The 12,182-nt window shown below is 39.4% G+C and overlaps 1 protein-coding gene across 2 annotated transcripts in view; it reads left to right on the forward strand.

The window, feature by feature from the left end:
• GTF2B (general transcription factor IIB) overlaps positions 1–12,182 on the forward strand; it is a 17,148-nt gene that overhangs the window by 1,096 nt on the left and 3,870 nt on the right. For both annotated transcript variants that reach the window (XM_072419914.1, XM_072419913.1), the window contains exons 2-5: positions 7,994–8,094; positions 10,286–10,419; positions 10,888–11,034; positions 11,113–11,242. In XM_072419914.1, the coding sequence (XP_072276015.1) occupies positions 7,994–8,094; positions 10,286–10,419; positions 10,888–11,034; positions 11,113–11,242 (512 nt within the window). The remainder of the gene's footprint in view (positions 1–7,993; positions 8,095–10,285; positions 10,420–10,887; positions 11,035–11,112; positions 11,243–12,182) is intronic.

A 12,182-nucleotide genomic window follows, 5' to 3' on the forward strand; every position in this document is an offset into this window, starting at 1 on the left:
TCTGCCAGACCTGACCGAAATCCCCGTGTGCCAGTCTGCCAGACCTGACCGAAATCCCCGTGTGCCAATCTGTCAGACCTGACTGAAATCTCACGTGCCAGACCTGACCGAAATCCCCGTGTGCCAGTCTGCCAGACCCGACCGGAATCCCGTGTGCCAGACCCGACCGATACCCAGTGTGCCAGACCCGACCGATACCCAGTGTGCCAGACCCGACCGATACCCAGTGTGCCAGTCTGCCGTGCCTGACTGAGCTTTAAAATCCCTTCTGTACCAGGGACATACACGCTGCAAGGGTTAGGTTTGCCCTGGTTCAGATATAAAAGACAACACCAGCCCTGATTTAAAAAAGTTAAATTATTCCAATTCTACCAAACAGGAGCTGTAACTGGGAGCTGTGACTAAGCATGGCGGCTCCCATTCACCAACACATTTAGTTATTTGTATGCTCCCATCTCCCACCAATCACTGGCCATTTACAGAATACAAGACTCCCTGTGATTGGCCAGAGAAGTCGCATCATTGAATGAGTGTCACTGCTATCGCCAGCACAATGCCGGAAGCACAACTCAGCCATAATGTATGCCGGCACACAGGTGGAGGTCATTTTTTATTTTGAGACTTAATAATTTTTTATCATGGTTTGAGTTGTCTTTTAAAGGATAACTGAGCTTCGGTAAGGGCTTGTCGGTGATGTTGGCTCCAAATATTTTTGAGATCAATCAGAACACAGAACAAGTCCACTGTGAAGTGGATCCGTGTTCTTGAGGCACAAGTCTGTACAGACGTCTGATGAACATTGGAGAATTGTCTTTTCTGGTGACTAGTGAGCCATGTGCTTTACGGAGAGGGAGGACAAGAGAGACGCATATCTGCTCTCTTCCCCATAGGAGTGAACAGCAATTATTCCCAATCAATTAGTAGTCAGTCTGTTTGATGAATGATGGGGAACTGCATCCAAGACTGTTAGGTCTTGGGCAACGATTATCTGATATGTGTACATACCTGTTCTAGCTTTCTATGACAGGTAAACGTGGGACTTGACAGTAATTAGAAAGACAAATGTTTTACCTTGATAAAGTAATATTAATCCTATTTCCCCTTCATAATGCCCTTCTGCCAATCAAGTCGCATGGCTCCAAAAGTGATAAAGCAATCCTTCCCTTTTTCATCAAGTTTTTTTTTTCCCATGTTTGCCATTAAGTTCTGACAACACTGATTGCAAAGAGCCTCCTGCTATAGAAATGCAGAAGCAAAGTTTATGGTTTTTCAATGAGGTCTGCAAATTGAATTTGATGTTCCATCAAAGTGTGAGGATGGAGGTGATGGACCACCTTTGCCCTTCCTCGGCCTGCTGTCACTACATTCTGAGGCAGCTTTATGACTAGAAAAAAAAACAGATTATTATTTATAGATTTAAGAAATCTGTGAAATGTGATGGGTCATCTCTGCAACATGAGGCTATCTGGGGGAAACAAAGGTAGAAACTTGTATTTGTTCATCTCAAGATTAGGTTATGTCATCTTTATCCTCCACCTGCTTTAGGTTAGATTTGCATTCCCATCGCCCTGTATGGAAAACACATCAGGTTATTTTCAGCTGCTGCATGCTTGTTCTGGATCACTGCCTCAACACCAATGCTACAGACAGACGAGTTTCCCATTGATGAACATGCATCAGACCTTTTGACCTAGCTTGAGATGCTTCTCAGATCATGCAGAATTTATTGCAGGTGCATTTGACCTGTTTACAGTTGTTTTTGCATTCCCCTAGATTTGTGTGCTAAGAAAAGTAGTCTGGAAACAAAGAAAAACCCCATCGGCACTGCACATTACTAACATGCAATTTATTGTTATTTGAGTGCTGCTAATGTCCTCTTGCTGTTTTGCACACCTTAAGTTATACAGGGCAATTTCCTAACAATTTTTGATTATCTTTTGGGTTTACGCAGCCAACCGCCAATGGTTTACTTATATGTAATATGTTTGGTTTCTGTAGAACTCTAAGTTGCCATTGCAATAGATGGCTACCTTTCTTTGGAAATTGCCTATTGATGAGCAGGATTCACATGTGAATACATCTGCCTGAGTGACGGGTGATTAGTGCTTCCCCATATAGGTAAACACTGTTCAATCTGGACATATTTTAAAGCTGTGTGGGAAGATACTGTAGGTGACAGCCCCTGTATTGTGATCCAAATTTCACTAACCATACAAAAACACCTGGGTGGTCCTTGAAAAGTGCTGGGTGGTGCGCACCTGATCTACAGACGCTGCACACATCAGAGTAAATCTGCCTGCTTGTGTCCCATCCTTAGACTGGGTTTATTTTCATCCTGCTCCAATAAAGAGCTGGAATCCTGTGATAATGATAGTATGTATTTAAAAGAACAACTTTGTCTTCTACATTTTTCTAGACACATCTGGAAATGATTGTGTTTTTGGTTCTTGAAACAGGGGTAGAGAAACAAAGCTTTTTAGGCAAGATGAGTGTTCAATCAATTAGCTGGAACGTTGCAGAGTTGATATTAAGTGCTGAAAAGTTGCAGTCCGGAGCAATTATAAGGTACTCTGAGTTGGCAAAAATGTCGTGACTCCATAGTCATGGACTTTATATTAGTTACCAAAGCTTTGCATTGCCGAGCTGTCAGTTGTTTTAATCCTAGGTGTTTTAGCAAGCAATACATCTGATTTCAACATTTGTAACAACTAAGTGTTTTATGTTTATTCCAAAATAATGGTGCCCAATCCCTGAGTTTCCTGTAACTTTGAACTAGACTGTGTTTTAAGGTTTTGACAGTCCCTATATCCTAGAATAGGAATGTATAATGAGGATCCCCAGTGTTTGCATTCAGCCCCATTGGCACAGAAGCGGCCAGGCTTTCTGCAGAGGAGGTAAACGGTGAAACAGACCCCCTCCATAATGCAGAGTAAGCGGCTAGGGTGTGGAGGGGACAATATAAACCCTGTCATCTCATTTATATAGGGCAACTCTCCTGATAGCGGGGTAGTAATGTCATTTCCTCTTTTCATGCCACAGTGCTCCAGCTCAATGATTGGCTGCTAGACCTTAAAATTGTTAAATGAGGTCACAGTCTCCCTTATACCTGGAAGTAGCAGATGGTGTTGCCGACAACATTGAACATCAAAGTCGGGAGCATTGACACGTTGGATGCTCATCCAAGGGTCAAGAGATTGTAAGGTGCTGTCACATTTGTAAAGGCCCATCACCTTGATGGCTGCCTTCACTGGCAATTAAAGGGGAGCTCAAGTTCCACTTTTAAAAGTTTTGACAGGTGGCTGCAATAATCCTCCTTAGCTGCATGATTGCAAAAAAATAGGCTGAGCTGCCGGGATACCTAGCTTGCTGGGAGTCAATGAACTCATGTGTGGGTGATAAGTCATCCCTGCCCAGCCAGCCAAGGGGGCAAAAAATTGCAAGGAGGAAGGGGATGGTGGAAAGGAACTGGTACAGGTAAGTATAGAGGGGCGGGGGGGGGATGTTAGTTCTGCTTTAAACATGTGGGAGTTAATCGGAACCAGCAACTGTGAAACTTTGTTTTAGCTCAAAGGCACTTAATTAGGATAAAGAGCCGAGTAATTTGTTTAATCTTTTAGCCCTTAAATTTTTAAGTTTTCCATACTGAAAGTTCCTCATGTTTTGTCAAAGCCAAGTATGTGGTACATGGTACATTGTAGAGTGCTTTTTATATGCAGCCCATAGCTGTTCATTGTGTTCTGTGCATCAATACCCCCTTATTATTTATAATACAGTAGGCTCAGTGTGGTTTTCTATACTATGTAGGAGTAACACACAGATGACTGGAGAGGATTCTTTCTGAAGCAGCCTATTTTACACTGAACACCCTTTAGGAGATAGACAGACTAAGACTATATATATATATATATATATATATATATATATATATATATATATATATATATATATATATATATAGTCTATCTATGTATGTGTGAATATTAACATTGTTTGGCTATCTTTCTTAATGAGCTTTTAGACCAATGAGATTAAATTACCTCAAATGCCTTTTGTAAACCATTAAACTAAATTCAACCTAATTAGAAAAGTTACTTGCATGGCATTTTAGTGGGTTTCCTAATGGTGACATTGGTGGCCTGTGTTGACTTAGTGTTAAAACAACCACTTGTCTCCCTATTACACATTTTCAATTAAAGCTACAATGAAGGATCACAAATGGGAGACAGGGACAGAGCATGTGGTCCTGTAACAGGAAATACCTCACCAAGGACCTTCACTGCAGAATTACTATTTTTCTTAGCAATATGCAGGCTTAAAAAGTAAATGTTCTGAAAGTACATGGGTTAAAGTGGTACAATAGTTCCACACCTATAAATTACAAACGGGCAGGTTGTTTATTGCAGAAAGGACAATAAAATATGCTTACCTGCCTGATCGCAATGTTCTTTTTGTAATGCACTGAGCTTGGCATTCACAGTGCAGGATTCCAAGATGTGCCAGGTATTACATTTACAGGAGGTTAGGTTAGCGTGCCAATGAAGATGGCTGAATACCCAACTCCTGGAAGATGATAGGCGAGGACAGGTGAGTGCAATCAGGAAAATGTGATCAGGCAAGATAAATTTATAGATATATAATTTATTTTAGGTGACCTCTCTTGTCCCTTTTACAAGAAAGGACTCCCTTGGCTGCAGTTTTTAATTTTTACAGTTTAGTTCCTCTTTAAAACTTGTATTTCAATAATAGTGTTTACATTTACTGTACGTGTATAAGTAAGTAGGGGTAAATTGCTGTCTATTACGTTGTCATACTAGTGAGATTTGCTTTCTGTTCCGAAGAAATAATTAGGTAAATGCCCTCTGTCTCTTGATCCTGTCAGTTTCTTATGGTTTAAGACCTAATATAAAGGGTAAAGTTCTAAAGGAAGTACCATCGATAAAGCATTCAGTAGTAATGGTCCGTGTGTTTCAAGGTTCTTCTATAAGGGTTGGTATCCGGTAAGATTAAGGACTACATGAGGTAAGTATAAGCGAGACATTACAAATGTTTGCTCTAAGCTTCTCATCCAGCTCACACTTCAGCATCTATACATCGCCAGTTTTTTACAATAACCTACCTAAGGCTCCTATTGCCTAGAGAGCAGCCTGAGGAAATACGGAAACAAATGTAAATCCATCTATAGTGATTTTTTACAACCTCCTAACTAGCAAAGTATGTAAATTCTTTCGGTACTATAGTTTCTAACAAAGATCTATATAGTTGGATCGTGTACACATAATACTTCTAGTTGTTTTGTTTTACTGCTTTGGGCAGTTCTCACATTCTTGTGTAATAGTCTATATATTTTACTATCATTTTGTTTTTGTACATGTTCCTAGTTGTAACTTTTTTGATGCTGCACTGTACAACGTTAAATACGTTAAAAAAAGTTAAAAATTTTGATTTTTATAAGGTTTCATTGTCACATTACTTTACTGGCTTTTAGTTTTCAGACAGACTTGTTGCCTTTTTGTTGGGAGGTTTATTAGTATAATCTAAAATGTTTAAATCTGAACATGGAATTAAGTCTGCTTTCTGAGAATAAAATAAGGAAAAGGCACATATATTCCTGTGAAGTTGCGAAACCTCAATTGTTTTCCCTAGTCAGCCGTACAATTATTATTCTTTGAAGTTGAACTGTGATGCATGTAAAAATAATTTGTTTCTATTCTTAAATGAATTGTCTTTTGCATACACAAATTGGCTGTTTTTTTTTTTACAGATTTGATCTTGCATATGACTATTGTACACAATGAACTGAGGGTTAATGCAGTTTTTGGTGTTCAGTTTTTTTTCCTCTTTACACCTTTACCTTGGTGGGGGAAACTAAATCCGGTCAAAACGGACTCGGGCCATATTTGCTTGAACCTCAAGAACTGTAAACCGCTGAGAATCTCTATTGCAGAGCGCAGCAAGTTCTGTTCATCCTCTATTGCATGGACTGTCATATAGAAACCACATTTACTACAAAAAATGTATACTTTAGATTTGAAGGACAACCCATCTCTTTAGCTAATATTATGCTGGTCATCCCTAGACAGTGCTGATGTCTTGCCCCTCTTTTGCAGTGTTGGTCTAATCGGCAAACGCACACTACCATGTAAGAAGGAGGAGTAAGTGTTTTACTGAATGGTTTACTGAAACGTGCCAGGTGGTGCGCCTTGCTAAAAGGGGTTCGCTGGAACACTGCATTGAATCATCAATCACACAAAACCTCTACAAAGACTTATTGTGCAACAGAACACAAGTGGAGAAAAATCTGGCCTCCCTAAGTTCCAGCAATCCCCCAATCTTCTTTCTCCCAAATGCCTCCAAACTTCTTGAGTGTCATGTCTACAAAAGGCTAGCAATTTATCTGAACACAAACTCTACTCCACCCACTTCAATATGGCTTTTGTGGGCAAAAGAAAAACACTGGATGTTTAAAGGTTCTTGGCCTTATGTGAGCAGTCTGTAGTGACCTTCTCATCACTGGTGTCCCTAAATTATTAAACTGGTCAATACACTGTTTTTTGGGTCCATGTTCGGCATGTTGGCTATAATTACCCTTGCTGATTGACAGTGGTATTTAGGTTAAAGGAATATCACCTTTCTTGAGTATAGGACCGCTTCAAAGCAGAGATAAACCCTGTTAATACTTTGCTGTCCCTGTACTGTCAAGGGCGCCGCCATTCTCTTCCTCTTTCCGATCTTTGGCCATCTTGATTGGCCAGGCTGTAATGACTTAATTCTTGTGAAGGAGCGATCAGGCAGGTAAGAATGGTTATTGCACAGGGGACACTGTCCCTTTTTGCATTAACACCCTGCCTGATTGCAGATTTTTGGTGGGAGTTTAGTTCCACTTTTTAATTCATAGTTTTGGTTGACCTTTTACCATCTTATCCTTTTTCGTTCTTCTTTAACTGTGTAGGTATTTACACCTTAGTGTGTATTCAAACAGGATATTATGAAAATATGACCTCAGAGGTTTAATAGCTGATGACTGCCTAGTATTGCAATGCTGTTCTCTTCTAATGGTTCCAAATTACAACCCGTACTCCTCTTTTAAGGGAGTAGCCTGACTTTGTAAAATTGTTGGGTGTGTTTTTTGTTTTGTGACTACTTTACTTGTCAGATGAAGTCAATGAAGTGGACTATATTGATGCTTTGTTGAGTGGAATAGTTTCAGTTCTTTAAGCATTCTTTATTTTGCTTTTTGTTCAAAATGCTAAAAATAATCCACATAAACATTTTTGGAGTGTAACTAGACAAGTAAACCCTATAGCATAGATTGTGCTATGTGTAATCCCATCAGTGCTGCAGTCTGTAGCTTTACATTGAGCTATTGTGGGGTAAAGATTTGTGCAGACTACAGTAACATGAACGGTGAAATAATGAAGAATAAACAGTGGTCTATATTGTTGGTATATGACAAGATAAAGAAAACATATTGTAGTGTTGCTGCTGTCATTGTTTGGGGATAAGCTCTTACCCCTGTGATTATCTTGGAATTTGGGTTGCTCTTGCAGGTGATGCTAGCTGGGGTTGAAAACCACAACAAATTACAACACAGTGTCCTACATACACATGACCTGCTTTAAGGAAGCTCATTTATTTGAATTAGTAAATTTAAATCTACATGTTAATATAAGACTACCCAAACCCAAGAAAAACAACAAGTATTAATGCCATTACAGGGCAATCTGCTGTTTTAATGGCATTGGCAACTGCAGCATATGGTGTTTTGTCCATAGCTCCATTCAATATTTTCCAAAGGGGGAGGTGTGGGAAATGTTTGTACGTGGTACCCAGTTTTATAGAAAGTATTCTCTTGAATGTGTAAAAAGTCTTTACCTGTGTTTTTAACCTCTTTTTGATGCTTAACAGTTGCAGTAAAAAAAATATTTTTATTTATATACAGATTGGTAAAAAATTACTTTAGGCAATTTGACATTTTGCTTCTTTGATTTTATAGTGTGGATCCAAGAGTCACTTGTCCAAACCACCCTGAGGCTGTGCTCGTGGAAGATTATAGAGCCGGGGACATGATCTGCTCTGAATGTGGATTAGTTGTAGGTAAGATAATCCAATCATTTTATAAAATATAACCAAAAATTATTGCAGAAAAAAAAACACCAAAATTAAATGATATATTCATTAAATCTTATCTATCTTAAGTTAGCTATCACAAGTGTATTTAAACAATGCAACACTACTTGTAACCAGCAGGGGGAGAAATCACAGCCACACGTCTGCCTGGGATCTATGGAAACTTTGTATAGTAGGGGAGCTTCAATTTTCTTGTTCTTGACTTTTTTTTTCCTCTTCCCAACAATTTCCTAATGCTGAATACAGCATTTATAATAATAATAATCCATAGAAATCTGTGATGAAGACCACCTTATCACTACAAAACTGCATCTATAACGTTTTTTCTCTGCACATAGTTGGTGTCACAAGTTATTTACCGTAAAAACCTGGATGAATTGGACTGTGCATATGATGGAAAATAATGCATTAGTAGATGATATCAGATATTAGTAACAACAACAAGTTAAAATAACTAAAGTTCACTTTTGAAAATGAGACAAGCTGGTATCTCAAATTTTAGTTCTGCTTTCCACCCCAGGGAGTCATTCCATTGATCAGTGAGACTGCCAATTACAAATAATGACCAATAGTCAGACCTGGGAGGATGGGACTTGTATACAAATAGGTGGTCTCAGCTACCTAAGTTATGTGATTGTTATATTCTCATTATGAATTGTCAGGATCTGTGACTAGTTTAAAATGAGATGATTTTGTAGTTCAGCAGGTTCATAACATTCTTAATAGCTAAAGTGTCTTTGCTGTAGCAAGTAAAGTTGTTTTCATCTGTCTTTATAATCTTGCCGGAGTATAAATAGGGGAACGGAAACTGAAATCCACCTTGCATGGCAAAGCTTTACTTGGTAAACACTTCCTGAAACTTGCTGTACCATTCTTTCCTGTATCAGCCAGACACACATCTTTGTAAACGACATATATAGTGTCAGTGATTTTACACATTTTCATATAGATTTATTCCTGCTTACCTATAACCTTTTAAATAGAGTGAATATGATCTGGCAGGCTTTTTTCCACTGCAGTCTGAGCTTGGCAATACCCCGTAATAATTAGAATATGTGTAAGATTGGTGGGTGAGGGGTAATGGGTTTCCTTTCTCCTAGTGTTGTAACACCTTGTTTCCCTAGAATTATCTCTGAGGACATTGTGGTTAGGAGCAGGCAGTATTTACTTTAGGTTTTTAAAGAAATGTATATTCCTGGAAAGATCAGAAATTGCTGCTTTTCAGAGTATCTGAACCCAGCCCCCTGCTCTGCATTAGTGGTTTCAATTTCTGGTTCTTAAGGCAGACATAAACTCTAACATCATAAATAATATTTGGATTTTAGTTCTCACCAACTTGCACCGGAATGTCAGTTCCCATCCATGGGGAAAAAAACTTTGATTATGTGTATGGTGGCTCCAATCTTGTGTATGGCAAATTGCTTTGCCATCCCCTCCTGACCTTCTCTGCCTGCTGCCCTGCCCAGGCTCTCAAACCGTTTAGAAAGTCGCTATGTTGTCTTCTGTGATTAATTAGTGCTGATGTCACAGACCCCTGCACGATATCATCACCATCATCTTCTCTGTGGAGCCCGTTGTTGCCCTCATTCACGTGGTTATCACCTGTTGGCCCATTGTCACCCTAATCTGACAAAAACAGGTAACTGTGGTGGTGGATAGTGACATCACATGACCGAGAAAAAAAAGCTCCAATTGATGACCAATCCCCGAGCAGTAGGAGTTTTAAACAGGGCAAAGCCACAGTATAGTTTCCAACAACAAATGAATCTGTATGGATTCGCTGGGGGTCATGACAAATGATCTGATTACAGTGCTATGGGAACTTCAGATAACATAGATTGGATCATTAGTTCCTGCAGAGAATGTGAGCAGGTTGTCAGGTTTACAGAAGTGATATTTGTACACTTAGAGGAGTGAGGGGGTATGAAATCGGCAGATTGAGCTACTGCTCAGCTAAACTGTTTAATATATATACACTTCTAAAATGTGTATTTGTACACCTACCGTGACAATAGTTTGATGTGCTGTGGCTGTAGCCTATAGATATTGGGTTTATTTTTGGGTAATAAATATTGGTCATTTTTTAACTTCTAAGATAGCCCTTGTCATACTCCCGGTGTTTTCCTGTTGTATTCTTAACTTGTCCTTCTATTTTCAGGTGATCGAGTAATTGATGTTGGGTCTGAATGGAGAACATTCAGTAATGACAAGGCTACTAAAGATCCATCTCGAGTTGGAGATACCCAGAATCCCTTGCTAAGTGGAGGAGACCTGACTACAATGATTGGAAAGGTAATGACTTGTTCATGTCTGCATCTCCTAAATTGTATGCAGGCTGATGTGTTTAGTTCCTCTTTTATGAAGGAAATCTCCTAAGGCAATTATGTTGTTGTGCAAGGGAAGGTTTGTTCATAGAATTGTCATTGCTGACACCAAGCTCATGTCCAATTTTGTAGGTCTGTGTAGATGTCTGTCCAAAAAAATGAACTCTGGTGGTCTATGTATACAACTATTAGTCCTTCTGACACTTTACTAACATAAATTCACAATGACTATAGTATGGCAAATTCAAATGTGAAAAAGATCTCAGCAAGGGGGAAATGCCAATTCTGACCACCAGGTGGAGCAATCCACAAGAGATATTATAACTAGATGGCTGTGTTAGTAGAGCAAGGGCACTTGGGTTTTGGCTTCATCATTGTTGGTCATTTTATTCTGCTGACTTTCTTTGTTTTAAACTTTGTTAATCCTAATCCACAGGGAACAGGAGCAGCTAGTTTTGATGAGTTTGGAAACTCCAAATATCAGAATCGCAGGACAATGAGTAGTTCTGACAGAGCCATGATGAATGCATTCAAGGAAATCACAACCATGGCTGACAGAATTAACCTTCCACGTAATATAATTGTAAGTACAAGTCTTGTGCTGTTATGCAAAATAAAGAAACCTAAAATCTAATCACTTTTTTTTTCTTCTTCTATAAAGGATCGGACTAATAACTTATTTAAACAAGTATATGAGCAAAAAAGCCTCAAAGGAAGAGCCAATGACGCCATTGCCTCCGCTTGTCTGTACATAGCATGTAGACAAGAAGGAGTTCCTAGAACATTTAAAGGTAATTTTTCTTTTCATGGCAGCTGAGTAACTCTTATCTGTATAACTTAGAGTTTAAAGCTGGACTCCAGGCAATGCAAAAGACATTCACCTAAATAAAGCTATTGCTTTCTATTCAAATATGCTGCACTTGGTTTTTCTCTTGGTCCCCCTGCAAAATCCTGGTATTGCAGCTTTCTATGATGATATGGTAACAGGGAAGAGGGACCTGATCTACAGACTACATGAGGGTGGAAACTCTGCTCTGAATGTAGGTGCAGTGCAGCAATGTAGCCAGCACTGTGTTGTTGGACATGTTTGTGTAAATCTTGGGGGTAGAAGAACAAATTGTCAGGTTACTTTTAGTTTGTATTGTCTTATCAGTGGTTTGTCTGGATTTCAGCTTTAAGGTCAGATGAACATTATTTGTCAGGCTAAATTTTGCATGTAGCATTCTAAGCATTTATCCTCTCTGGAAAAATGTGTTCTGTACAATTCAGAGCTCTGTGCCGTCAGTGTGCAGGAAAGGCCCTTGTGATTATTTGGCTCTGGACCACCTATGTCCTGCCTGCATACAGCTGCCAAATAACTTTCCATACTGCTGTTAGGCAGGGCACATTTTGTGACTGAATTGCTTAGCTCCTAAAGGTACCCAGATACCTACCTACATACCATGTTTCCCCGAAAATAAGACCTAGCACTATTTTGTAAACCTGCCCTAATATAAGACCTACGCTGAAAATAAGACCTAGGAGAAAAAGAAAATAAAAGCATACATACCGGTAAATTAAAAAAGTACTCGCCGAGACAGCTCCAGATATCTGATCCTGCGTGTGTGTCCTTTATGCTGGCTGCAGCGTGTGTGTCTTTAATCTTGGTCCAGCCTGTGTGTCTTTGATGCTGGCTGCAGGGCGTGTCTATTCCTGAGCCAAACTGAAAGTAAAAAGCCTGCACACGTGCCC

The sequence above is a fragment of the Pyxicephalus adspersus genome, chromosome 8 (genome assembly GCF_032062135.1).
Source record: "Pyxicephalus adspersus chromosome 8, UCB_Pads_2.0, whole genome shotgun sequence".
Taxonomy (NCBI): Eukaryota; Metazoa; Chordata; class Amphibia; order Anura; family Pyxicephalidae; genus Pyxicephalus; species Pyxicephalus adspersus.